At 44.0% G+C, this 24,694-nt stretch overlaps 1 protein-coding gene across 1 annotated transcript in view; it reads left to right on the forward strand.

Annotated features, from left to right (window-relative positions):
• The first annotated feature begins 202 nt into the window (after window positions 1-202).
• Window positions 203-24,694, forward strand: part of LOC144729602 (protein YIF1B-like) — a 36,096-nt gene continuing 11,604 nt past the window's right edge. Inside the window, exons 1-7 of the mRNA XM_078609973.1 lie at window positions 203-426; window positions 5,250-5,476; window positions 7,852-7,956; window positions 10,863-10,941; window positions 15,032-15,089; window positions 18,835-18,990; window positions 24,286-24,379. Of these exons, the coding sequence (XP_078466099.1) occupies window positions 390-426; window positions 5,250-5,476; window positions 7,852-7,956; window positions 10,863-10,941; window positions 15,032-15,089; window positions 18,835-18,990; window positions 24,286-24,379 (756 nt within the window). The 5' untranslated portion in view covers window positions 203-389. The remainder of the gene's footprint in view (window positions 427-5,249; window positions 5,477-7,851; window positions 7,957-10,862; window positions 10,942-15,031; window positions 15,090-18,834; window positions 18,991-24,285; window positions 24,380-24,694) is intronic.

Raw genomic sequence — 24,694 nt, forward strand, 5'->3', positions numbered from 1 at the left:
AAAAATATTACATTTTATTTCTATTATCTTTATTCTGTTTATTATTTATTTTTATGTTTAACCTACGTGACTTCACCGAAAAAACCTAAGAGTACTACAAAAATAATTGAGTCTCGACACACAGCAAGCATCGACTCTAAGAATCGAATTAGCCAATAATCGATTTCGGTATCGATCACGCTTAAATAGATTCGACTCCAACTGGGATCTCTACAACTTTTCCGAATCGTCGTTTTCGATTCCAAATGCACTGAAGCCCCCCTCTCACACGCTCCCACCCCTCTCTTTATCATCATCGTTATCATCATCATCGTAATCTTCATCATCGTTATCATCATCATCGTTATCACCACTAATCATCCCACACTCGCCCTCACTGCACCTTCGCGATGGACAATCGATCCCAGCCTCGAACGCACGACGGTCGTGAGTAACGCAGACGCGCAAACACAAAAATATACACCCCCACCCACCCCCTCCTGTGGTTGTTGTTGTGTGTAGATTGTTGTTGTGTAGGCTGTTGTTGTGTGTAGACTGCTGTTGTGTGTAGACTGTTGTTGTGTGTAGGCTGTTGTTGTGTGTAGACTGCTGTTGTGTGTAGACTGTTGTTGTGTGTAGGCTGTTGTTGTGTGTAGACTGCTGTTGTGTGTAGACTGTTGTTGTTGTGTGTAGACTGTTGTTGTGTGTAGGCTGTTGTTGTGTGTAGACTGCTGTTGTTGTGTGTAGGCTGTTGTTGTGTGTAGACTGTTGTTGTGTGTAGGCTGTTGTTGTGTGTAGGCTGTTGTTGTGTGTAGACTGTTGTTGTTGTGTGTAGACTGTTGTTGTGTGTAGGCTGTTGTTGTGTGTAGACTGCTGTTGTGTGTAGACTGTTGTTGTGTGTAGGCTGTTGTTGTGTGTAGGCTGTTGTTGTGTGTAGACTGTTGTTGTTGTGTGTAGACTGTTGTTGTGTGTAGGCTGTTGTTGTGTGTAGACTGCTGTTGTGTGTAGACTGTTGTTGTGTGTAGACTGTTGTTGTGTGTAGGCTGTTGTGTGTAGACTGTTGTTGTTGTGTGTAGGCTGTTGTTGTGTGTAGACTGTTGTGTAGACTGTTGTTGTGTGTAGGCTGTTGTGTGTAGACTGTCTAAGTGTTGTGTAGACTGTTGTTGTTGTGTGTAGACTGTTGTTGTGTGTAGGCTGTTGTTGTGTGTAGACTGCTGTTGTGTGTAGACTGTTGTTGTGTGTAGACTGTTGTTGTGTGTAGGCTGTTGTGTGTAGACTGTTGTTGTTGTGTGTAGACTGTTGTTGTGTGTAGGCTGTTGTGTGTAGACTGTCTAAGTGTTGTGTAGACTGTTGTTGTTGTGTGTAGGCTGTCTAATTGTTGTGTGTAGACTGTCTAATTGTTGTGTGTAGGCTGTCTAATTGTTGTGTGTAGGCTGTCTAATTGTTGTGTGTAGACTGTCTAATTGTTGTGTGTAGACTGTCTAATTGTTGTGTGTAGACTGTCTAATTGTTGTGTGTAGACTGTCTAATTGTTGTGTGTAGACTGTCTAATTGTTGTGTGTAGACTGTCTAATTGTTGTGTGTAGACTGTCTAATTGTTGTGTGTAGACTGTCTAATTGTTGTGTGTAGACTGTCTAATTGTTGTGTGTAGACTGTCTAATTGTTGTGTGTAGACTGTCTAATTGTTGTGTGTAGACTGTCTAATTGTTGTGTAGACTGTAGAGGCTGCGAGTGCTGTAAACGAGCAGCTCCCCTCTTGAAGGCTGACACATCACACGGAAGGGGGCGGGGGGGGTCGCGACTTTACTCTGAACCAGGACCACACCCGGCCGCCTTTGCATCTCCAACGTTGACATTTGAGGCCGAGTCGACCTAGGGGAAGCCCACCGCTACCGCATTCGATACCCGTCACTGCTCCAGGGTTATCGATTGGGAATCGAACTCGGGGCCTCCGGCAAGTGCGAGAACCACAGCGGCGGTCGACCACGGCGCTTTGTGCCAGGCTAGGTGCAGCTCGGGGGCTGACTGTACGTACAGTACGCACACGTGCGCGCATACAGTGCGCACTGCACGTTGGCCTACTGTACACGTGCACGTGGACATTCTATGGCATTCTTCACAAGGTGGCGAATGTTTGTTGTTAATTGCATGCCTCTCAAACCCGTACGGTATATATATAGATACCACGGATTCTTGTATAGGGTCATATACAGACGTTTCATTAAGGGCAAAAAAAAGTGGTCTATTTGTTTGTGTTTCTCCTTTGTGATGGGACTTTGTGGGGTGAACGTTGAGATTTATAAGGGCACGGGGTGGGCAATAAGGTCTGGATTGGTCTGTAATAAGGTCGGCACTGATAAGGGGTTGACAGGTTTGATTATGGACAGAGACCCATAGAGATACATAGAGACCCATTGAGATACACGGAGACCCATAGAGATACACGGAGACCCATAGAGATACATGGAGACCCATATAAATAGAGACCCATAGAGATAGATGGAGACCCATAGATATACATGGAGACCCATAGAGATACATGGAGACCCATATAAATAGAGACCCATAGAGATACATGGAGACCCATAGAGATACATGGAGACCCATAGAGATACATGGAGACCCATAGAGATACATGGAGACCCATAGAGATACATGGAGACCCATATAAATAGAGACCCATAGAGATACATGGAGACCCATAGAGATACATGGAGACCCATATAAATAGAGACCCATAGAGATAGATGGAGACCCATAGAGATACATGGAGACCCATAGAGATACATGGAGACCCATATAAAAAGAGACCCATAGAGATAGTGACCCATGGAGATAAATAGATACCCACAGAGACCCATAGAGATACATAGATATAGCACAGTTGTCAAGCCATATGGTTTACTCCGTATTATTGTACAGGGAAATTGAGTCTTCAGGTCCATACGGCGTTCAGCAGTTTAAATACCGGCAAAAGCACGTCTTTGTGTGTTCTGCTTTGTGATGGGATTTTGAAGGATGAACGTTGAGATTCATCAGGACACGGGGTGGGCAATAAGGTATGGATTGGTCTGTAATAAGATGGGCAGCACTGATAAGGGGTTGACAGGTATGGAATGGTATCGAGTCAATGCACAAACACAGTCTGGCTTTGGGTATTAGTCACTGACCCCTCGCTCTCTGGGTTGCTACTCCAATGCGTTTGGATGCAACTTCAGAATCATCACTGGAGGAAACCGATGAAGCTATGCAGCTTCATGACAATTCTATTATTGCGTACACAAATGGTTGTCCAGATGTCTTGTGACCTCCCCCACCATTTCATTCTCTAAAACGTAGTATTGGTGTGAAAACTGAAATGACTAAGACATTTAAAAAAACACACACGCATGTTATACCTTAAGCACAACTAATATCGTGATCTAGGCGAAATGGTCGTCGTTAATTCGAATCCATGACGATGAATATGATGTGGGCTTGTTGCTTTAAATATAGCTGACATAAAACACCTTCAGGGAAAATTCTTATTAGTTCACGGGGCATTTAAACTGCAAACTAAATGTCAGTTCCACTAAAGGTGTTAGATTACAGTACAGCCAGAGCCAGCAACTCAAAATCTTCATTGTTCTCAAAATCCCGATCTATTGTGCACTTGCGAGGAATGGGTTTATCGTGGATGTCATCACAGTTGGATCGTTATTGATGTCGCATCATCGGGTGGAGAGAGAAAAAAAATCTACACGATTTCGGAAATCTCCCAAGACATAAGTTTCACTTCACGTGGAAGAATGTCCCATTGAGCCGATGCCATACAACCTCAGTACTGGAGAGTAAAGTTGTTTTACTGGTAGGAACCTCCTGGTTACACCAGCCCACAGGGGATTATTGTGTCCGTCCGTCGTGCTTCCAAAAATGGGAGGGGTGGTGCTGGGTGGGGAGGGGCTGGGTGGGGAGGGGCTGGTCACCCCGTGGTGCCCTTATAAAACGCCACGTTTAACCTACTCACGCGACTTGTGCCCGCCCTCACAGTCGGCCATATTTGCGGAATACACCACGCCGCCGTTGACCCTGGCCATTGAACGAGCAACCCAACGTTCCTACCAGCTCCCTCCGCAGGAATGTGTTAGAGTCGCTTCAATCGGACCCGGTTAACCCAACACTCTGGTGGTCTCCCATCACGTTCTGTAAAGACTCCAGGTGATGTACAGTGGTGTATACATCTAAAGTTCTTAGACCTGGTGCAAGGAGGAGAAGGGGGGGTGGGGGACGAAAGGAATTTTAAAATCTTGTATTTTTTCGTGGATTCATAGGCAACCAGGCTGAATCTGTCATTGGCTGCACTTGAAAAGTCTCGATACGCACGCGATGTGATTTTGGAAACTATTCACAGTTTGCAATCGATTCCGAAGGATGAACCACAGCGATCCCATCACCATTGCTCCATGACATCGATCTCCATGCTTGAGTGGGGCCCTCGCGTGTGGAGAAAATTCAAGTTCGATAGCAATAAAACGTTCATGCAATGTAAATTTTTTTATGAGGATATTAGAATCAAGTGACTACGTAGAGAGACGAGGCAGCAACTGTGCTGAGCGTGAATTCTTCATGGTGGACGGGCAAGCTTGAGGAGGGGATGGTGGAATTGTGTGGACGTGGTAGCCATTATCTTTGGGTCTTTCGGTGAGGTCACGTGGTAGCCAGCTGCATCTGCCGACTGGAGCTGTTTTCACGAGGCTGTTGAATGCTCCAAATCTGTTATAGGTCATGACCCCACAGGTCCAGACGATTTCAATGTTGGTGCCTTAACTGAAGCTTCTTCTTTCGTGCGCTATCATCGCTCCTTATGGAGGCAGTGGCCTGTTATTTTTTACCCTCTTCTAGTTTTTGCTTTACTCCCACCGTCCTGCATTACACTCCCTTGTGTTGTGTGTCACACCGCGTTGCTTGACATCGACGGGGAGCAATCCAGCGCAAATTCAGTTGCGCCTGAATTATATTCACCAGGATGGAAAACCATTCTAGCACGCCGACATCGCATGCCAACCCTAACTATACACGTTAACGCAGTGTTTAAATGCCGTGTTTTCGTAAATTTTTGGTAATACCCAAATGAAATTACATTTCGTCTGTTCACCTACTCCATATTCATGTTTTCCCGGAGCAGTAGGATTTTTGGAACACTTTCCTTAAGGCACTGAATATTACAGAAGTGTGAAACCAAGTGCCATGTGTTTTGCGATGCTCCCTCCCTTCTCCGGGTCATCAATAGCAGCCGACGAGCACGAAGACGCGAACTCGGACTCTGACAGGGCTGACAGGGGTGCCGCGGTACCGCACGTGCCAGCGGGTGATGAGCTGCTCAGGAAGCGCAGGCAGGATGACGACGCGGCAGGGCCCGAGGAGGGTCAGGAGCTGTGGAGTGACCCCCTGGCTGACATGGCCCTGAAGTACGGCACCAACCTGGCCGTCCGCTCCAGGGAGGCCGTGGACAGAGGCGTGAGTTGGCAGTGCGCGTCGGAAGGTGCCGTGCAGACTACGGAAATGTTTTAAAATATTAACAGTACGCAATCAACTAGCCAATCAATACGAGCGGTTGGCGGAATGTAAAGTTTGCGTGTGTACTTGTGTACAAGTACAGGCCTTTGCTCATCGATTGCTGGATGTGTACAGCCCTTTGTCAATCGATTGCTCCTCGCACCGTGTGGGTCACGGGAGTTATTCGACCATTCTCCAGCATGCTGGTCGGTGCGGGTTTGTGAAGGCAGGGAACGTCAATGTTTTTCGCTGCACTGCCATCTACTTCCTAACGCATTGCCCAAAAAGTTATTTTTACAAAGAAAAAATTGGTTGTAATTCGTAGCTTTTCGACGATTGATTTAAAAATAATTTCGTTGTTTTCCATGTTTTTAATATATTACCCAGTGGGGGTCTATGAAGATACATTAGGCCCAATTGATATTGAATTTAGTTTCACGCTTTTTGTAATATTCTAGTACAAGGTGCTAGTTCCTTAAAAGCGATTGTGAGGATTTGGTGGAGGTCCATTCCACGAAACAACACCTCGCAGCCAATTGTCAGCTGCGGCAGTGCCATGGAGAATCTGGGCGGCGCGAACTGATTTCCCCACACTCTCCTCGCCCACAAACTGAGCCAACTCTTCGAACACTTAGATAAACGGAGGCGACAGGTCCGCATGTGGATTACGGTGAAATGTGCTCCTCCCGTACCCACTCAAGCATTCCACTGCATAAGGCATGCCCCCAGAGTTTGACTGAAGTGGTTCCGCACGTTTAGCGGAACGATTCCACAGTTAAGCGCAAACTGTTCACCATCGTTGGCTCCACTACGAACCATTCCACAAGTGTAGAAACGCAGTGGTTTTCCATCCTGGTGAATATAACCCGCATTAAATATTGCAATGTAGCCCTTAATAAATTTTTGACGTGAATATAATTTGTTGTGTTGTTGTAGTTGCAATACATCTGCAATGGTTGTCTAAGGCCTTTCAGAATGTTTCACATAACGACATCTCACAAGCTTTTCTATGCAAGTACACTTGAGTAATTGCAAGGTCACGTCAAGACAACAGCAAACATCTGAAAGGTGCAGAAGTGCACAGTGCACACTAAAGGCTTGCACCCAAACGCAGTCACCTGCCCTGCGCTTTAAACTCGACAAATCACATTCTTCGTCTAAAACAGCACTGCCCTCATTCCACTCTATCTAAATGTCTTTACTAAAAAAATAAAATGCCTATCACATCATTTTATAATATGGTGATTTAACCTTGGGTAATTGAAGGTTGTAGGCAGCAGTGGATTGACTGACTAAGGGCTATACATTATTATTTGTTTAATGTTATTATATTAACTGTTATATTGCACATGACTGCCCATGCATTTGGCCTGTGTGCTTGCCCCAAGGCAGTGAGTATGACGATGCCTTGGCTTCCTCATCACAACGTGACGCTTTATTCGTTGTGCATTCAGGTGGCAGTCGGGCAGTCGCACGCTGCCGTTGCAACCATAGAATTTCAGAAAATTAAGAAACTTTTACTTCTTCTTGGTCCTTTTGGTAAAGTCACGTGGAAGGGAAATCATAAAATAATTTAAATAAAACATAATAAAAATTCTCACGACGTTTCGGCCACAACGCAAGCAGCCGTCCTCAGGTGAAGAACAGGGCTGTCGGAAAGACAGCGTCTGAATTCAGACGCTGTCTTTACCGAAAGAACCAAGAAGATGAATCCCTGCAGTCACGAAAGCTTTAAATCGAAATTGAAACTTTTACTTATTCAACATTTAATGTGAATTATATTAATTTTTTGGATTTATTCTAAAACGTTGTGGTTTAAGACATAGCAGTAATTGATTCATATGTTCGCAAGAGCCATAGTGTGTGCTGACATCTCTGGTTAGTATGGAGACGTTAACACGTTAAATCATTTATTTTGAAACACTTTGTCCTGATGCCCCATTACCTAGATATATAACCAATAATCTGCAATAATTGACATACAGTTGAATCTATTTATTGGGTGCAATTGTGAACAATAGCCATAATCGGCATAATCATTGGTTCACTGCAGCTCACAGACTCAGTCTTGTAGCAATTGAAAGTAGCACGGTTCAAGGGTTGCTGGCTTTTGACCCCAGATACGCTTGAGCAGTGTGGTGGAGGTATAACGCGATCCATCCCTTGATCTGAAAGCAAGAGCCACTCCGTCAAGGGTGGGTGGTGAGCAGCGTTTCTGTTGTACCCCCACTACCCCCTTTAAACCAAGAAGAAAAATGTATTCTTTTTTGCTTACTAACCAATCTTTAACTCGGTATGCTTCTTCTTTGTAAAATGTGTCTCTCTTTTTTTTGCAGATTAGCAAATATTTTCCCATCGACAAACTAAAATGCTACTTTGCAGTGGACACGGTTTACGTTCAAAATAAGCTGAAGGTTCTTCTGTGTCCCTACACACACAAGGTACATCGTGGTGTCAATTGTTCAATTCACCATACTCTGCACATTCTAAAATGCCGATGTTGAAATGGTGATTTTTTTCTTATTGGGACGGTACAGTACTGTGAAGAGCCATATGCCAGAAGGTGATTATGAACACGCTGACTTAACATTGGGAGAGATGTCTTCTGGAAGATTATTCTGAATGGTTGCTGGTGAATCCTATCAAAGTGGTGTTGTGTTGGTCCACCCTCTGGAAGATGATTCTAAACAACAATATTAAAACGTGCCTTTGGTTAACGCGTTTTCTGCGGGTTATGAGATGTACCCACAGCTTTTGGTTTAAAATAGTGGGGGCTAAAAGGTGAATTTCATTATCTGGAGAATATGGTAATAATCCTGGAGACATTACAAATGTGTGATGTGGACATATTTACCTTTTCAATTTGAGCCCTTGTTTAGTAAACTTAAATTGGGTTTTCTTTGTAATTTGGAATTTTTATTGCCAAAGAATTGTAAAATATGAAAAGAGATTTTATAAATCGGTCATTGACCTTGCAGCTGATATCAGAAAGTAGAAACAAGGTGATTACTGTTTAATGAGCGCCTCTTCTATTAAAGTAGCTAGCTAATGATCGCTGTTATTACCGTTGATGACATTGGGGGAGGGCTTGTGGATAAGAGAATTGGTGTACAATTGCGTTTGGCTGTACACGGCACAAGCCTGGAATCCATTGCAGGGAATGGTGGATCTCATAGATTTTGTGAAATGTTCCAAACCTGCTGGGCTCTGATAATGATTAGGATATGACAGGACGGTTAGTGGGTTCGCGGACCCATTTGCGTGGACCTTTGAATGTTATTCCTCGTGGTTTTCTCCATGTGCTCCAGTTTAATGCCAAAACAAACCGCAGTAAACAAAGGCACATGTCACATTCTCTTAGCAATTGAATAATATAATCCCGTAAAAGTAAGATAGAACTGTGATGAGAAACAAATGCTCACAAAGTTTCCAAGTAGAGTGTCCTATTTGTCATGATTAAGAGAGAACGGTTTTTTATCTGGAGATTGGTTGCCAAATTATTCCAGGTATGCACAGCGGCGGGCCTTGAGTTAAAGCGTGTCTGCCAGATCTGGTGTGAACTTTCAGCACCCTGTGAAGGAAATTAAAGGCTCGTCTTAGTTTGCAAGGGTCTAAATCTAGACTAAATCAAAATGGCAATTCTCTGTCGATTGCTTGAACAAAAAAACCTTTAAATGATAATGAACGTCTCTCCGACGAGGCAAGTGAACCGATAACCTTACAGTAAAGGTCACACGATAAATATGCCGCATTAATACGCGGCTGCCAACTGTCGCTGTTTTTCAAAACGTTCGTTGTATTTTTGGATGAATTCAAAGTGGAGAGGGGGGGGGAGTGGCTGTGAATTTGACAAGGCACAGACTCGCAGAGAATTCTGGCTACATGAGTTGATCGAGCCTTGGTGTGGTTGTAAATCACAGTGTTTGGGTTTTTCTTGGTGACGTGGGGTTTGGTGCCAAGGGTAGCAACATGTGTGCTATCAATTAACTGTGTTGGCCTTCATCAGAGACTTATAATGTTGCTTTTCTAATTAGTAACAATATGCCATTCAAATAATCATAACTTTATTATTTAGTTAATGCAGTTCAGAGCCTCAGGCACCTTATGAGTCTTAAATTTTTGTGGTTTTGTCTGATGCTCAAGAGTCAGGTAATGAGCTGTTAGCTGTTAGTGTTTAGAGTTGATGACTTTTCATTACATTTTTCTCACCAACCACAGTTATCATTTATTTCAATTCAGTTCTGTCTGGGAAAAGAAAAATATGGATAGTATAGCAAAATTTCTGTAAAAAATCAAAGCATTCTGTGCTTTTTTGCGGTGAAAGTATGCTCACCCTTCAACATTACAAAGTTTGCAGCTGTGTAGTCAAGTAATTGGTATACAGTAATTACAACAGAGACACGTGGCTTCACATGTATGTTGAACTTCTTTTGCACCCTACATAGCCAACCGTGCTCATCGGAGGTCACTCCACAATGCAGACCATTCTTTTACAGCCACGTCATCATAACACAAAATGAGAAGTCCGTTCCATCCGCTGTCAAGTTTATCTGCAAATCTTTAGGGATTGGTATATTACGAGAATAATCGCAGATGCTCTGACCCATAATATTCACGGATGAGAGGATGATTAATATTGTTCGAGAAATATTTACACGATATGATTTTTGGTTGTGCAAGCTCATGTAAAATCAAACACTTGCTTAATCATTATACATCCGGATCCTTGTAGTAATATACGTACATTGTAGACATAGTGTGTTGTGTAGTGTTTGTATCCGTGTTCCCGTGTGTGCATGTCGTAAGACCTATCCCTGATTGTTTACATAGAAGCTGTTGGCAGTGTACCTGTGATAAAGTTAACCGTGAGCAAGTGTCCTAGGTTTTACGTGACTTGAGTGTTCAGGATAAATGTTTTGCCTCGTTGTTTGTTTCATGGTGCACAATATTAATTTGCAGTTATTATTCTGAATTGTTTTGGGCGTCTTTGTCACTGTATTTTGAGTCGCAGCATTGTCGTGCAGTACCAGGACTCGTACACTTTTACACGCGTTAGAGATGTTAAGATAATGATGAGGACTTCTTCCAAAATGTTTCCCATTATGGACAATTTTTTTTCAACTAAATGTCCTATAATGTATTACCTGTAAGCCTGGATGTTGTCCCTAATGTTACCTAATATTACTGCAGTGTAAGAGAATAGCTCAAGGTACATTGCATCTACATCAACACGCCTGCGGAGTTTGAAACATCTGGATGTGACATTGCCATTTTTGAAAGCTGAAGTCCGTAGGCGAAGATGTCGCGTTGAGTCGCTGAGCTGCAGAGTGGCTTCTCGTTTTTGCAGAACTGGGACCTTCGGTTCCAGAAGGGCGAGCCAGTGGCACCGAAGTTTGACGTGAATGCTCCCGATCTCTACATCCCAAGTAGGTCGTGATTGAATGATGGGCCTACCTCCTGTCTTCTTATTCTTCTTCTTTTGTATGGTGGGGGTGGGGTTGATCCACTGGACATCTGTGAAAAAGAGCTTTTATAGCTCATCGGATTCCTCCGGTATAAATAAGTATTCTGATTCTGATCGGCAATGTTTCTATTATCGCGTGTACGTCGGTGAGTAGGCTGGTGAATATCTGATATGCTGCTGAGGAATGATCGAGGCGGGCAGCCGTGTTAAGAGGTGGTCCATGGTTTGAGGCTAGCGACCGTAGTCACACTATTGGGGCTAGTCTTAAGATTACGACTACATGTAAAGTACGTGATGTGCCTCTATGATGCGCTAATATCTGATAGCCTCTGCACATTTACCCTTGCCCGTTATTAACCCTGGACATGCTTGCGAAAGAGACTAAACCTTGCCTATTGGAGTGCTCACCTGGTTAAACAAAAACTTGAAATTTGAATTCACTGCAATAAAACTGCGCTACCTCAGTTATTTCATTGCACAGGATTGGGCTGCGTTCAGCAGTGGAGTCATTATCTTGAAGGGGCTGAAGAGTTCCATCTCTAGCACTCTCGTGCCTTGTAACCAAAGTCTTCCAAAGCCTGGCTGGGCTGGTGCCGCACTGTGTTTTGTCATTACCCTGGCCTCATACTGGAGTAGAACCAGCAGGGTGTCTGAGACCACGTGTTAAGAGTGTGCTGGCATGGCATAACCAGGCCAACGCTGAGTCATGAATTCGCTGAACCACCCATCCTCACTTGGATTCTTTGTCCAGCGAAGGTGTGCCCTTTCTGGCTTGGTCACCATGCCGTGTGGGGTAGGGGTGGGTGTATGGATAAACAGTGTTGAGAGCTACAGAGGAGGACGGCCTGAGGCCCCGTATACATATTGTGCATGTGGAATTCCAGACCGTGTGTTAGTCTGGGCCAATGGTTGTTTTTTGGAGCAGTGCGGGAAGGGCTCGGCACTCAGTGCAGTGATAGATGAAGTGGTCATATAAATGCAGACGCAGCTATTTAGTAAACAGATAACATCCACATTCAGGTTGAGCCTGGGATTAGAATTCAGGATCTCAGCTCAGCAAATAGATGTGTAGTTCACTCCATGACTATATGGCAAATAATTTCAAGGTATGACCCAAATGAAATTCAAAAGTAATTTTCATGGAGGATTTTTTTGGTGCCTGCATAGGTGACTGGGAAATGACTCGCGAATATATTTCACACTAAAACCAGTTTTTATGAGTACTTTAAATTTGAATTTTAGAATCTCAGTGGTATTGCCTCAGTGGTCTTACGTACTACAAAGCAGTGGTTCTCTGAGCCACAAATTGACCTCACTATTCTTAGCTTTAAGTGCTGGTTTTGATATTCTGAACATGTAAACACACTTGTGCTCATGCATAATGATATTTCTGGGTTTAATGAAATGAAACGCACTGCTTCAGCAGTGATTTATTTTGCCGATATGTCCCGTTATTTACTGCAGTACTTTACGTCATATTAATGCAGCCACTGTAATGCACGGGTGCAGCGGCATGTGACCGAATACCGTCATCATGACCACACACCACGAGTGAGATATTGCATCGCTGCTGTGCATTTTGAAGATGAAATACCATAATATATTCCGTGCAGTGCATTGTTCTTTATTTATCCAGGTGACAGCCCAATGAGAAATCACTGTATTATTTTGCCGTGGTCACTCCAGTAAATATGTTTTATATAGAGACAGGATATTTTTACGCTTTTGCTTTGGGGCCCTCCTGCAATCACATTTGGGATTTGGGTATTGAATCCCATGTGTGTTGCTCTCCCCTTTGCTAATGACACCACAGGGTCATTTTATATCACCTTCAACGGCGTACCAGCTGAGCGGTGAGCATACTTAACTTCCGCGTAGGATGTTGTGATTGTGCCGCGTGGCTCTCGGTATGATGCCCAATGTTTCAATCCACGTGCTTGTTCGGTCACTGAATTTTGCTATGGAAGCTCCCAGCGGCACGTGGAGCGAAACGTCGGACGTCGTGCCGAACGACACGCGGTAATGACCCGAAAGCACATCGGAGAGTCGGACGTGCTGTTGGGCTATATACCCACCCCCAGGTCTCCGTTGCAGAGAAAATGTTTCGTCTCAATGGGCTGTCACCTGGTTTCAGTAAAGGTCACTGATTGATTTGTAGTATGGAGGCTTGAATAATAGAAGGCCTTGTTCACTTGCCTTGAGTTAAAAAATACTCCCCCTTTGGCCACAACTACAGCAAAGCAATAACTGACGTGCAGGGGATAAATTACGAATTTTTAGTTGTTTACAAAGCATCAATCAGGTAGGACATTAGCCTACAGATGAAATGTTATTTAAAGTGGTTGAATAATAGACTGATGCTTTTTTTTTTACTATCACTTTATCAGAAGCGGTTCCACAGCTCTGAGATGTTGATCATTGTACATTAAACACAGCCATGTACCTGATCTCCACCACCTCTTGCTGCATTTTGCGGAGTTACACCACTATGTAGGTTTTTGCGGTTGTGCTCTAACGTGTTTTTAGATTGTACCGCGTGTAGTACAGCCATGATGTCCGACGTTTCACTCAACTTTCTGGGAGCTTCTTCATGAACTGAAGCGGCTAGTACGTGGAGCAAGATGTTTGACACGATGCGGAAAAACACGTGACACAACCTGGAAGCACGTCCGAGAGCTTTATGGCAGCGTTGTGCAGTATTGTAAAATGCGTGCACTGTATGGTAACACTCTTCTTATCTACGTACTCTTATTGGTGATTCCTTGTACAGTATTTGCGGGGTCTGGCTGATCCCCAAGTCTTTTTCACGTTACCTCTGGATCTGCATTCCTCTTATCAGCGAGTGTGGATCGGAGGAAAACGTCATGTGGACAGGTTCAAAAGTCAATCCGATATCTATAGTGAAATGTGGTAATGATGGAGGTGAAGAAAATGGTAATAAAGACGGTGATGGATATGGATGAATATTGTGGATATGTCCACTATTTTTGCACCAAATTTGTATAATTAATTACAAAACGGTACAATAGGCCAACGTTTGTCTGATGTAGGGTCATCTATTCAACACAAATTTTGTCGGTTACATTTTTTGGACTTTAAAAAAAAAAGTGCATTTTGAAAAATTAAAGACTGAACTGAGATATTTTTGCCTTTTATTCTACAAAAGTTTGTCAAAGTCAGTGTGGTCAACGACTTTGTGTCGACCTGTGTTTTGACCTGACGTGATGCATTTGTGAAATTTGTTAAGGTGGATTTAACACACGTTTGATAATGTGAATGTTATTGTGAGTGACCTGCACTCGAATGCCACTGGAGCTTTAATGAATTGTGGAAAGACATTGCATGTATTCATACTGTTATGAATTCTGCAATGGAATGAAGTGGTCGTATTTATTATATCTTTTATTGATATTTTAATCTAAGCACATGCCTCACGTTGGAGTACTTTCTCCCCAGGGGCCTATGGCTTTGTCACTGGGCATTCTGATGAAATTGCGTCGCATCTAACAAGCAAGCAGTATGGTGAATGCAGTAGGCATTCTTTAAGCAAAATTTTGGTTTAATATAAAATTGCCTTTATGATTGGGAAAAATAACGTTTGTGCTCAAAATGTGTTTTTTTGAGAGTCATCCTCAGATGACGTGTTATTTCGTTTAACTCTAGATTTTTTCCAAGCAAAGCTTTAAAAAAATACAGCTGTACATCACATGAAGAAAAGTTCTGCGTTTTGATATTGACCTTTCTTGCAACTGAAACGCCTCAACTGGTCTCCAAAATGTTTATATACATGGCCGTATGCCTCGTGTATACTGCACATGATTAATCAAGTTCAATGAATGCGCCCCTTTGTTCAGAAAATGCACGAGCCTGGTGTGTGTGTGTGTGTTTCACGGTAGTTCCTCAGCCAAGACTACACCTCGAGCGGCAGTGTTGAGTTGTAACGTCTTGAGGAGGCGGGGGGACGAGGTTACCGCGAAACTGTATTTTGATATACGACTCATTGGCCGTGCACCCGCCAAGCTGATTGTTTATTAATAATGCCTCCTTGACAGCCATGGCCTTTCTGACCTACGTCGTGGAAGCGGGCCTCGTCTACGGGACGCAGGACAGGTACGATCGCAACGCCACCGTCAGCAGTCGCTCCGGTCAAAGAGCAAGGGGGGAAGTGGGTTTGGGGGAGGTGGGGTGCAGTGTCTGCGTTTCCCCCCCCACTCTGCCATCCCTCCTCCTTGCCCCCCCTACCTCGCCCCAAGTGTATTATTAATGAGGAGCCGGGGCTGCGGGAGGTGCAAAAGGGGGTGCGAGGGGAAGGATGGCGCGGGGCGAGGGGGAAACAAATTGCTTGTGTTTTACTTACAGCCCCAAGCGGAATAATCCATCCACAAAAACGGCTGTTCTTGCAGAAAAACGAGCGATCTGCAGCCACGTCTCCCCCCCCCCAATTTTTTTTTTATAAAATCGGAATTCCTGGGCAGGCACCGGCAACGTGATAAGCCCCCCCCCCCGTGCTCAATTGGCCGCGTACGTACGCGTCTCTGCATCGCGTACGCCCTGCTTGGCACATGCGAGAGCTTGCCGGGGGTGTCCGGAATACTTGTCGCCTCTTCTTGCCATTCGTTTTGCTCTGTGTGCCAGCCGCCTTGTTTCAGGCATTCTTCAGTCCGACAGCCCCTCCGCGTGGGTCTTCCCTGCTATTTGAAAAGCTCTGTAATATCTAGAGCCTTTGTTATATTGCGTGAACGCTAAGTGCCGGTGTGTACTTGTCATGTATCAGAAGTTTCCCCTATTGCCTTCTACTAGTGTAATGCAAGAAAGTGTTGCTTATATCAGAACTGCTTTATAAGGTGAGCCTATATCCAGCTTCCATTGTATATAGCAGTCTGTACATGCCGTGGTGCGGTGGCTCACGCAGTGCGCTATGAACCCAGCAGCAGCCCGAGTTTGATTCCTGGTCAAGCTGACGTCAGTGTCATGTGACTAACCTGCACTGACCGGCACGGTGAAGTATGTTTCAAGCGTACCTCATAACCAACACGGCATGGGAAGGCCCTTCATCCGCAAGGATTGATAAAGGGCTATACATTATTACAGTGTAGCAGTAAGCTGGATAAACAATTTGCCTTTGCTGAAGAGCCCTGTGAACACCTTTGGGTCCTTTTGTGATACAGTACTAATTGATTGCTTTGTTCAGAGCCCACTTAGAAAATTAGCATTTTCCGCTATTTAGCAGCGTCACTTTTTTTCCCCCCCCCCATCGGTTGAAAAGCATTTGAAAATAACAAGCGGGAGAACCTAATTTGAATTAATGGGCTTGCCGCTCTAATTAGTGACAGATTCTCTTGAGCGTGGCTGCTAAATTGAATGAGGATTGCTGGAACGTTTAACCTATCTGCCCGGGTGTCCACCGCTGAGTCCACGCGTGTTGCGGAGATATTCGACAGAGCACCATCGTCAGCCGCGGCCTATACGGCTAATGACGGATGGTTTGGAATTCGGAGAACGCTAAAGCCTGTTGGCTACGCCTGCCAAACGCATCGGGCACTGGCCGATTGTTTTTGGTTTTTCACACATTTTTAAAAGTGGGTTAGTTTTTTTTTCCGTGAGTGTTGTTATTATCATTTGATTCCGTGAGTTATTATTTATGATACGTGTTCACCCAGGAATGCCTCGCTGAGTTTAAAGACTCATTTTCAGAAGGGTGCCGCCAAGTGTTCGCAGTAACTGGCAATGTTTGTGTCTAATCCAAATTAAGTAATTTGAAGGTAAATTTTCAGCGTTGGGTTTTCAGGCCGTTGCTTGTTACAATTTGCACGGTTGTGTTTTTTTTTAACCGTGGGAGGAAACCAGAGATCCCAGAGGAAACTCGCGTAGAACATACAAAGTCTGCGCAGAAAATTCGTGGCGTAGGTTTTCGTAGCCAAACCCAACGATTCGTGTTTGTTTCTGGGTTAGGCCACGTGGGAGTTTCATGCAATAATTCTGGAATCGAACCCTGGCAACTTATTTCTGCGAGGCACAAGTGCTACCACTGCGCCACCACCCTGCAGCCGCCAACCCTGCCTTGTCAATACTGTAAAGAACTGTTTTAAGAGAGGCAGTAGCCTCGTTTTTCTAAAGTTGGATTAGCACTTCAATTCATATTGCTCAATTTCACGCATTCGTACCTCAGCAGAAATTAGAAACACGTTCCTTCGGAGTGGGCAGGTAGGAACTTGGTTGGACAGCGCATTCGTGCACGACAGAAAGCTCGCGGTCATGTGACGCACTTCAACCAATCCGGGAGCGTACATGTTTGGGAGGGGCTATGCACGACAGACAAATAATCGATGGTGGGCAGTGTGGAACTGTTGTTCCTACCTGTAATATTATTGTTATTACCAGGCCTATAAATGCTTTTCCACCACGTGCCCCGCCTGTGAATCTCGGGTACTTTTAAATTCTTACTTTTTGAATATCCGTATTTTATTAATTAAAACTGCTTTGACATTTTCATGCTTCCAGTTTTTTTCCTATTTTTTAATAATACAACAATTACCAGATTTTCTACCCAACAACTCACACATTTGCTCTCACCGTCTGGCTGGATATTAATAATAATTACACCCTTGCATTGCAATGTTTGGCCAATTCCAGCAAAAGAGTGGTTTGGCTTGTGGGAGGAAGCCGGCTTGCCTTGATAAAAACTCAGACAGACGAGGAGACAACTCAAACCTCTGCGGAAAGAGGTTTGGGAGTATTTTGCTCTTTTTCCATTTTCTGGCAATCTCACAGCCCCAGCCTATAACACCTGGCACTTTCGGGCAGTCACCCTTGCGAGTACGAACCAGGCTTAACTCTGGATCCAATGATCAAGGTCAATGTCACTTTATTGTAAGCAACTTCTTTGTTACGTGGGAAACATTGGCAAATATCAGCAAAGCTAATGAGTTAAATGAACGTACCAGGCTAAAACAATTGACATGAGGGTGGCAATGTCCACTCCTGTTTGTGCCCAGAAGCTGTCGTGAATTTATTACACCTATTAAATATGACCTATAAAAGCAGTACCCAAAATTAAGAAGAAGAAGAAATAAACGACAGCTGTCCCCTGGAGCTTTGCAGGATGCCCTTCGTGTCATTCGTGCGAGGCTGACAGCAAGAGGGCAATTAATGTTATTAAATGTACGGCCCTTTGTCAGTCTACTGCTGGATGAAGGCATCCCCATACTGCGTTGGTCATGTGGGTTCGTGTAGGTGGCTAAAGTGGAGGGGGCGGGGCCTAGAACCGGTTCAGATCATCGCTCGCCGCTGATGTTAGCCACGGCCGGGTATCAAACCTATCTTTCGGAGGGTTCGCAGTGCAATGCAATGGATCACTGCGCCACTGCTGCACTCTCAATGCCGTAAATGGCACGAGAAATCCCCCCACGGTGCACTGGGGCTTCCCTGCTTTTGACTTTTTTTTACACGAAAGCATTTTCACATCGCCGTGCGGTGAGACTTCCGCAAGACTTGTTCAGCTTTGGTATGTGAACTCTAACTGCCGGCAAGTGTCGCAGAGGTAGATAGCTCAACTTTACGTGTCAAAATATCTGGAAGAAAGCATCCTCATGCCCTGTATATACTCTGTCTTGTTAGAGACGTCTGACTCATTTAGTCTGTATGATTTGTATATTCTGTCTTGGTTAATTTTCCCCCTTGATCCTTAATTAAAATGAAAAAAAACCGATATTGCACAAACATTACATAATCAATGTCCACAATGTGATTCGATGCAGTTACCCAGTGCTTTAGAATCGATTTGGAACCCCCTAAATCGACGCAGCGTCGCACACGCGCTCCACCCTCCTCCGCTGCGCGCTGCAAACGTGTGCAGGTTTTGCCCCGACGTGCTTTGGACGCGCACCAACATGGCTTTGACGTGGCTCTTGGTGGAGGTGCTTCTCGTCACCCTGGGGCTCTACCTGGCCGCTCTGCGCGTGCCCATGGACATCCCCGAGATCATGGCGTACGCGGGCTACAAGTACGTCGGGTGAGTCGCACCTCTCGGCAGAGTTAACTTACACACCTCCGTTGTTCTCGACACTTTTTGTCTCGCGGCGGGCTCCTTTCCTAACGTTATTCCGATTGCATGCTATCGGTGTCACGTCAAGGAGCGAAACCACCACACGAAACTCCGGTCATCCTCGCGGCAGCGGCTTTTAACTGGCCATCGAACAAAGACCCCTCATCTTCTTGGTTCTTTCGGTAAGGTCACGTAGAAGGGAAATAATAAAATAATAAAAAATTAAACATAATACTGTTTTATTATTTTATTATTTCCCTTCTACGTAACTTTACCGAAAGAACCAAGAAGATGAATCCCTGCAGTCACGAAAGCTTTAAATCGAAAAATAAAGACCCCTCACTGCATCGCGCGCTTTCAGATGCGCTTCTGCGGCCGTCTGGAATGCTCTTCCTTCCGATATATATTCGGAAGCCACTGGAGCTATGCACCTGTAAATCTAGATTAAAAACTAATTTCTTTAAAACTGCTTTTTGTATTTAGTTTGTTGTACTTTCCTTGCATCTCTGATCAGCGCGGTTGACTACGTAAGGTGTGAAAGACGTTCAACATACATGTCTTGAGATGTGTCAACGTGGAACTTTCACAGAGCCGCATATTAACCCCGTTGTAGAGAAGGGCCTGCAGATTGTGATATATTAAAACTACTTTCTAAGATCCCTTCTTGATGCCTCGAGTGGAGTGAGCGTGGCTCTGCAGTGCTCTCTGCACCCTGCTCAGAGGCGTAGCGAGGGGGGGGCAGGGGGGTACATATGTCCCCGGGCGCCAAGGTAAAGGGGCGCCAAAATGAGGCTTACAACGTTACATAACTTATTGCGGCGGGCGCGGCAGCCTGAAACTGCTGCACAAATCTACACCTCAACCTAAAAGTTTATGTATCCCGCCACACACAGCCTACATGTCATGTAATTACATTTTGGTACGCGCGCCTATTAAGAACTTACATGGAAGAACGTCCTAAACAACAGACAGGCGCAGTCTTTCAGCCTTAGTCACTGGTCTGTTTTTTGGTGACAGTAACTACGACGGCCTATTTTTATTTCTTATTAGTGACACCACCACGCTCCAGGCGGCTGCAGCAGTCAGAGCAGCCCACGCACGTTCAATTACATCAGCATGGTTTAAACGCCGACTAGCGAACGGAGAGGAAGTGAATCGTTCGTGGCTATTATATTCACCAATCAATAAAGCTGCTTACTGTTTTTGTTGTCTATTATTTACATCATCGAGTTCAAACTCACGAGCTTCGTTTGAGTTAACAAACGGTTTCAACAAGTGGAGAAAGCCAGAAAAACGAAATTCTCATGAAAACAATCCTAGCCACCGCACAGCTTTTACTGCATGGAAGGAAGCCGAACGAAGGATAATTGATGGTACTGGAATTGACGCAGTGGTTCAAGCTCAGATTCATTTGGAAAAACAACGTTGGCGAGATATATTGCAAAGAATACTCACCTGTATTAAGTTTCTGGTTTCACAAAATTTGGCACTACGTGGCCATGAGGAAAATTTGAGTGCGGATGAGGATTAAAATGTTGGAAAAATTATTGCGCTGATAAAACTCGTTGCGCAGTATGACCCATTGTTAGCAAAACACGTACAGCACGCAGGAGAAAATCCGGGATCAGTTTCTTATTTGTCACCGGAAATCCAGAATGAATTCATCCACATACTTGCGTCGACTGTAAAGAACCAATTGTTGAGTGATATCAGGAAAAAACAAGTACTACGGTATCTTACTTGACTCAACTCCTGATCTAAGACATCGGGAACAGCTTTCTCAGGTCATAAGATTTGTGGATGTGGATTTTGAAACTAAAAAAGTAACTATCAAATATTTTTTTTTAGGTTATATTGATATACATGCAAAAGATGCAGCAAGCCTAGAAAGAGTCATCGTCGAAAGACTTAAATCTGACAACATACCTCAAGCCGACTGTCGGGCACAATGTTATGACAATGCTGCTGTGATGACTGGGCATATATCCGGCCTTCAACAACGAATATGTGACAAAATCACAGAGCATTGTCAACTGTGACAAGCACAGCTTAAACTTAGCAGGAGTACACTCAGCTAAACAGGATCCACATTTCGTCAAATTTTTTGGAACAGTTGAAAGTATATATTTGTTTTTCTCTCGTTCAACAATTCGTTGGGAAGAGTTAAAAAAGATGTGCCCATCACAGTAAAGTGGGAGTCTGAAACATGCTGGAGTGCACGATCAGAAGCTGTTAAAGCTATCTATGAAGGACTGGATGAACTAGTAGGGCTGCTAGACAAATTATCGGAGGACGTAACTATAACGCCTGAAACCAAAAGCGATGCAGAACAGTTACAGGCATGCGTATTCAATTTTAACTTCATAGTTTTATTACATTTCTAGAATGTCATTCTTGGAAAAATGTATCGTGTTCAGAAGCGCTTACAGGAATTTTTGGAAAACGGGGCATAGATACAACAGGATCCTACTATGAACTTCAAGGAAGCAGCAACTGATCTTGAATCTTTGGAGCATGAATTTGTCAAGCTTCGTGATGATTTGAGCCAAGTTGCTGTAGAAAACGCCAAAACAAGATGCACAGCCTGGGGGATAGATGTGGACAGAAGAAGATGCCAGGAGAACTGGCAAGAGATGCAGGACTTTCAGCAGAAGAAGAAATTGTGCGCGTTATGAAGAGCGTACTTTATCGACTTCAACAGGAGATGTTAACACGGTTTTTACGACTAAAAGACCTGAAGACAAAATATGGATTTCTGCTGGACGTCAAAACTCTTCTAACCGACACAGATGTCGATGCAATTCGTCTAAATTGCACATATTTTGGAAATTTCTATGACACCGACATCAATGGCCACGAACTTTTCACAGAAATTGGAGATTGCAAAATGCTGCTCAGTAACCGGAATGAAGTTCTACCAGAAACTCCTTTGGATCTTCTTAGTTTTATTGTGTTTTATGGAGACGACATATTTCCGAATTTGCGAATTTCACTGCAAATTGTATTAACAATAGCAGTTTCAATTGCAAGCTGTGAGCGGTCATTCAGCAAATTGAAACTTATTTTGTCGTATTTGCGTGCTTCAATGGGACAAGATCGTCTCAGCGATCTTGCTCTTCTTAGCGTTGAAAGAGAAACATTGCAAAAAACAGATTTTGATTACGTGATTGACCAGTTTGCGACAGTGAAATCAAGAAAAATTAATCTTTTGTAGACTATGTCAACCAGTCTACGACAGTGACTGAGTGAGCCATGTAATATAATTTCTATAAATTTGCTTCTTTAAATACAATGTTTCATTAAAATTTAAATTGTTATTCCTTATTCTATGTAATAGGAAAATGTGATTAAACGGGGGGGGGGCGCCAATTTTATAGTTCGTCCCCGGGCGCAAAATATCCTAGCTACGCCTCTGACCCTGCTGTAGAGATGTTCATTGTGTGGCAGTCAAACCGGGGTGGGTGGAGGTGCAGGGGGTTATGAGAGGAAGGTGGACCTTGTGCGGTGAAAGAATATGTTCCATAAGGCTCAACAATCGACCCAGGGTATACCACTGTAGCCGTGATATAGACATCCTAGCGTGATGAAAAACCATGCTCCTTCCAATCAATTCCAATCATCCAATGTGCATAATTTATGAGCAGTGCATACAATTTGTAAAAGCATCAATTGTGGTTTAGTGATAGTCAACAAAGGATTATTTTAGTGCTCAAGCGATAAAGTTATGGCAAGTTCCATTCAAGAGGCAAAAGATGTATGAGATCTATGTTGAACTTCTTTCGCACTGTACGTAGCCCACCGTGCTAATCGGAGGTGCGGGATGTATAAGTTTTGTGTCACTGGGCCTGACCAAGATGCGTGGATGCATGTCTGAAGAGAGCTGTGGAGGAGGGGGCCGTGTGGGCTGTCAGGGGAATGCCCTTGTACACATTTGGGTTTTTTTGTATAATAAAAAAGTGCCCAAAATGTAAATTGTGTTCATTTCAGAGAAGCTGATTTAGATCTGACGTGCCAAGTGCATTCCAGGTTTCCACCCACTCCAAAGGTCCACCCACAATACCCTCTCAAAGTTATTATACTGTAATTTTGGGTACTGTGCTTATCCTGGGAAGCCTGGAGTATTGTGTACATGTGTAAGATTGTGTTTCTATCGGAGGGTTTACAAAACTACAGTCACGAAAGCTTTAAGTCAAGATTTATAGAGGTGGTTGTTCACGTAAGAAATGTCCAAACTGGGCTGAGGCCAGTGCACTCGTGATTTGTAAGTATTTTTTATTTATAATAATTTTTTTATAAATATTAAGCTTTTTGTTCATTTCAAAAGTATCAATATTCCTGTCCGAGTGAACCAGATCCTTGGCTAAATCAATTTTGCCCTCCTTCCACTTGCTATAAAACAAAGAGGAAGATACCTTTTCCATCAATCTTGACGGTGAGTTTTTTTGCCAGGGAAGACAAGCTGGAAAAGGGGGGGGGGGGGGCTGTTGAGGACCGTTTGATGTTTGGATGAAACGCAGATATAAAGAAGTGCTTATGCCAAATTAGGGGAGGGCATTGTGGCACGCACCGACTCTGGGACATTCCAGCCGAGGAAATCGGCGGTGTGCCGGCTCTCCGTGCTCTGACCATCAGTTCACCCGGCCACTTATGCTCTCCAGTGATGCTCACGTTGAATGCGAATCCTCTCAACGCACTTTTAAGATTACGCTGTCCGTGTTCATTGAAATGTGAAATTAAAGACAAAGTGTGCTTGCCTGCTCGGAATGAGAATATTTATTTGTTTAGAAAGGAATCCGATGAGCCGTAAAGCTCTTTTTCACAGATGCTCAAACAAGCGTGAGGCATCTTCTTGGTTCTTTCGGTAAAGTCACGTAGAAGGGAAATAATAAAATAATACAGATTTTACATAATGAAATACAATTCTCACGACGTTTCAGCCACAACACAAGCAGCCGTCCTCAGGTGAAGACCAGGTCTGTCGGGGAGACAGCGTCTCCCCGACAGACGTGACTTTACCGAAAGAACCAAGAAGATGAATCCCTGCAGTCACGAAAGCTTTAAATCGAAATTTGATTATACTTGTTGGTTAATGACAATCATGGACATAACACTGCAGATAATGCATTTCATTAAATGTTTTGTATGTCTTCATTCCTAGTGTTACGTGTGTGTGTGTGATGATACTGATGATAGTGCTGTTAATACGTTTGGGCGTCTTGTGTTTAATTGCGTGTCGTGGTGGGTGGTGTGTGTTTGTCCCAGGATTGTGCTTAGCGTGCTGGCTGGTCTGCTGCTTGGACGTTGTGGCTACTACGTGGCCCTCTCATGGAATTCCTGTGCATTTCTTTTGTTCATGGTAATTACGCATCCGGTAGCGACCGCACTCAAAGCGCAAAGCATATCGTTGTTCACTCTCTTCGGGTGTGTCATTCGTCTGTCGCTGGTATCCACAGATATACGTGGCGCTGCTTGCTAGGTGGCCTGTCACACAGTGCGACTGCCTGTATTGCTTCAAGCATACGTACAGTAGATGTGGCCACTGAAAATTCTTACGTTGTATTTAAGTTAATACCCAGCCTCCACAGAACATGTGGTTTTTTTCACAATTATAATTCCCAATGTTTGACCTTGACAGCCAGCGCACAGCACAATGCCAATCTCTTATAGGCCA

Source organism: Lampetra planeri, chromosome 33 (genome assembly GCF_965212315.1).
Source record: "Lampetra planeri chromosome 33, kcLamPlan1.2.h2, whole genome shotgun sequence".
Taxonomy (NCBI): domain Eukaryota; kingdom Metazoa; phylum Chordata; class Hyperoartia; order Petromyzontiformes; family Petromyzontidae; genus Lampetra; species Lampetra planeri.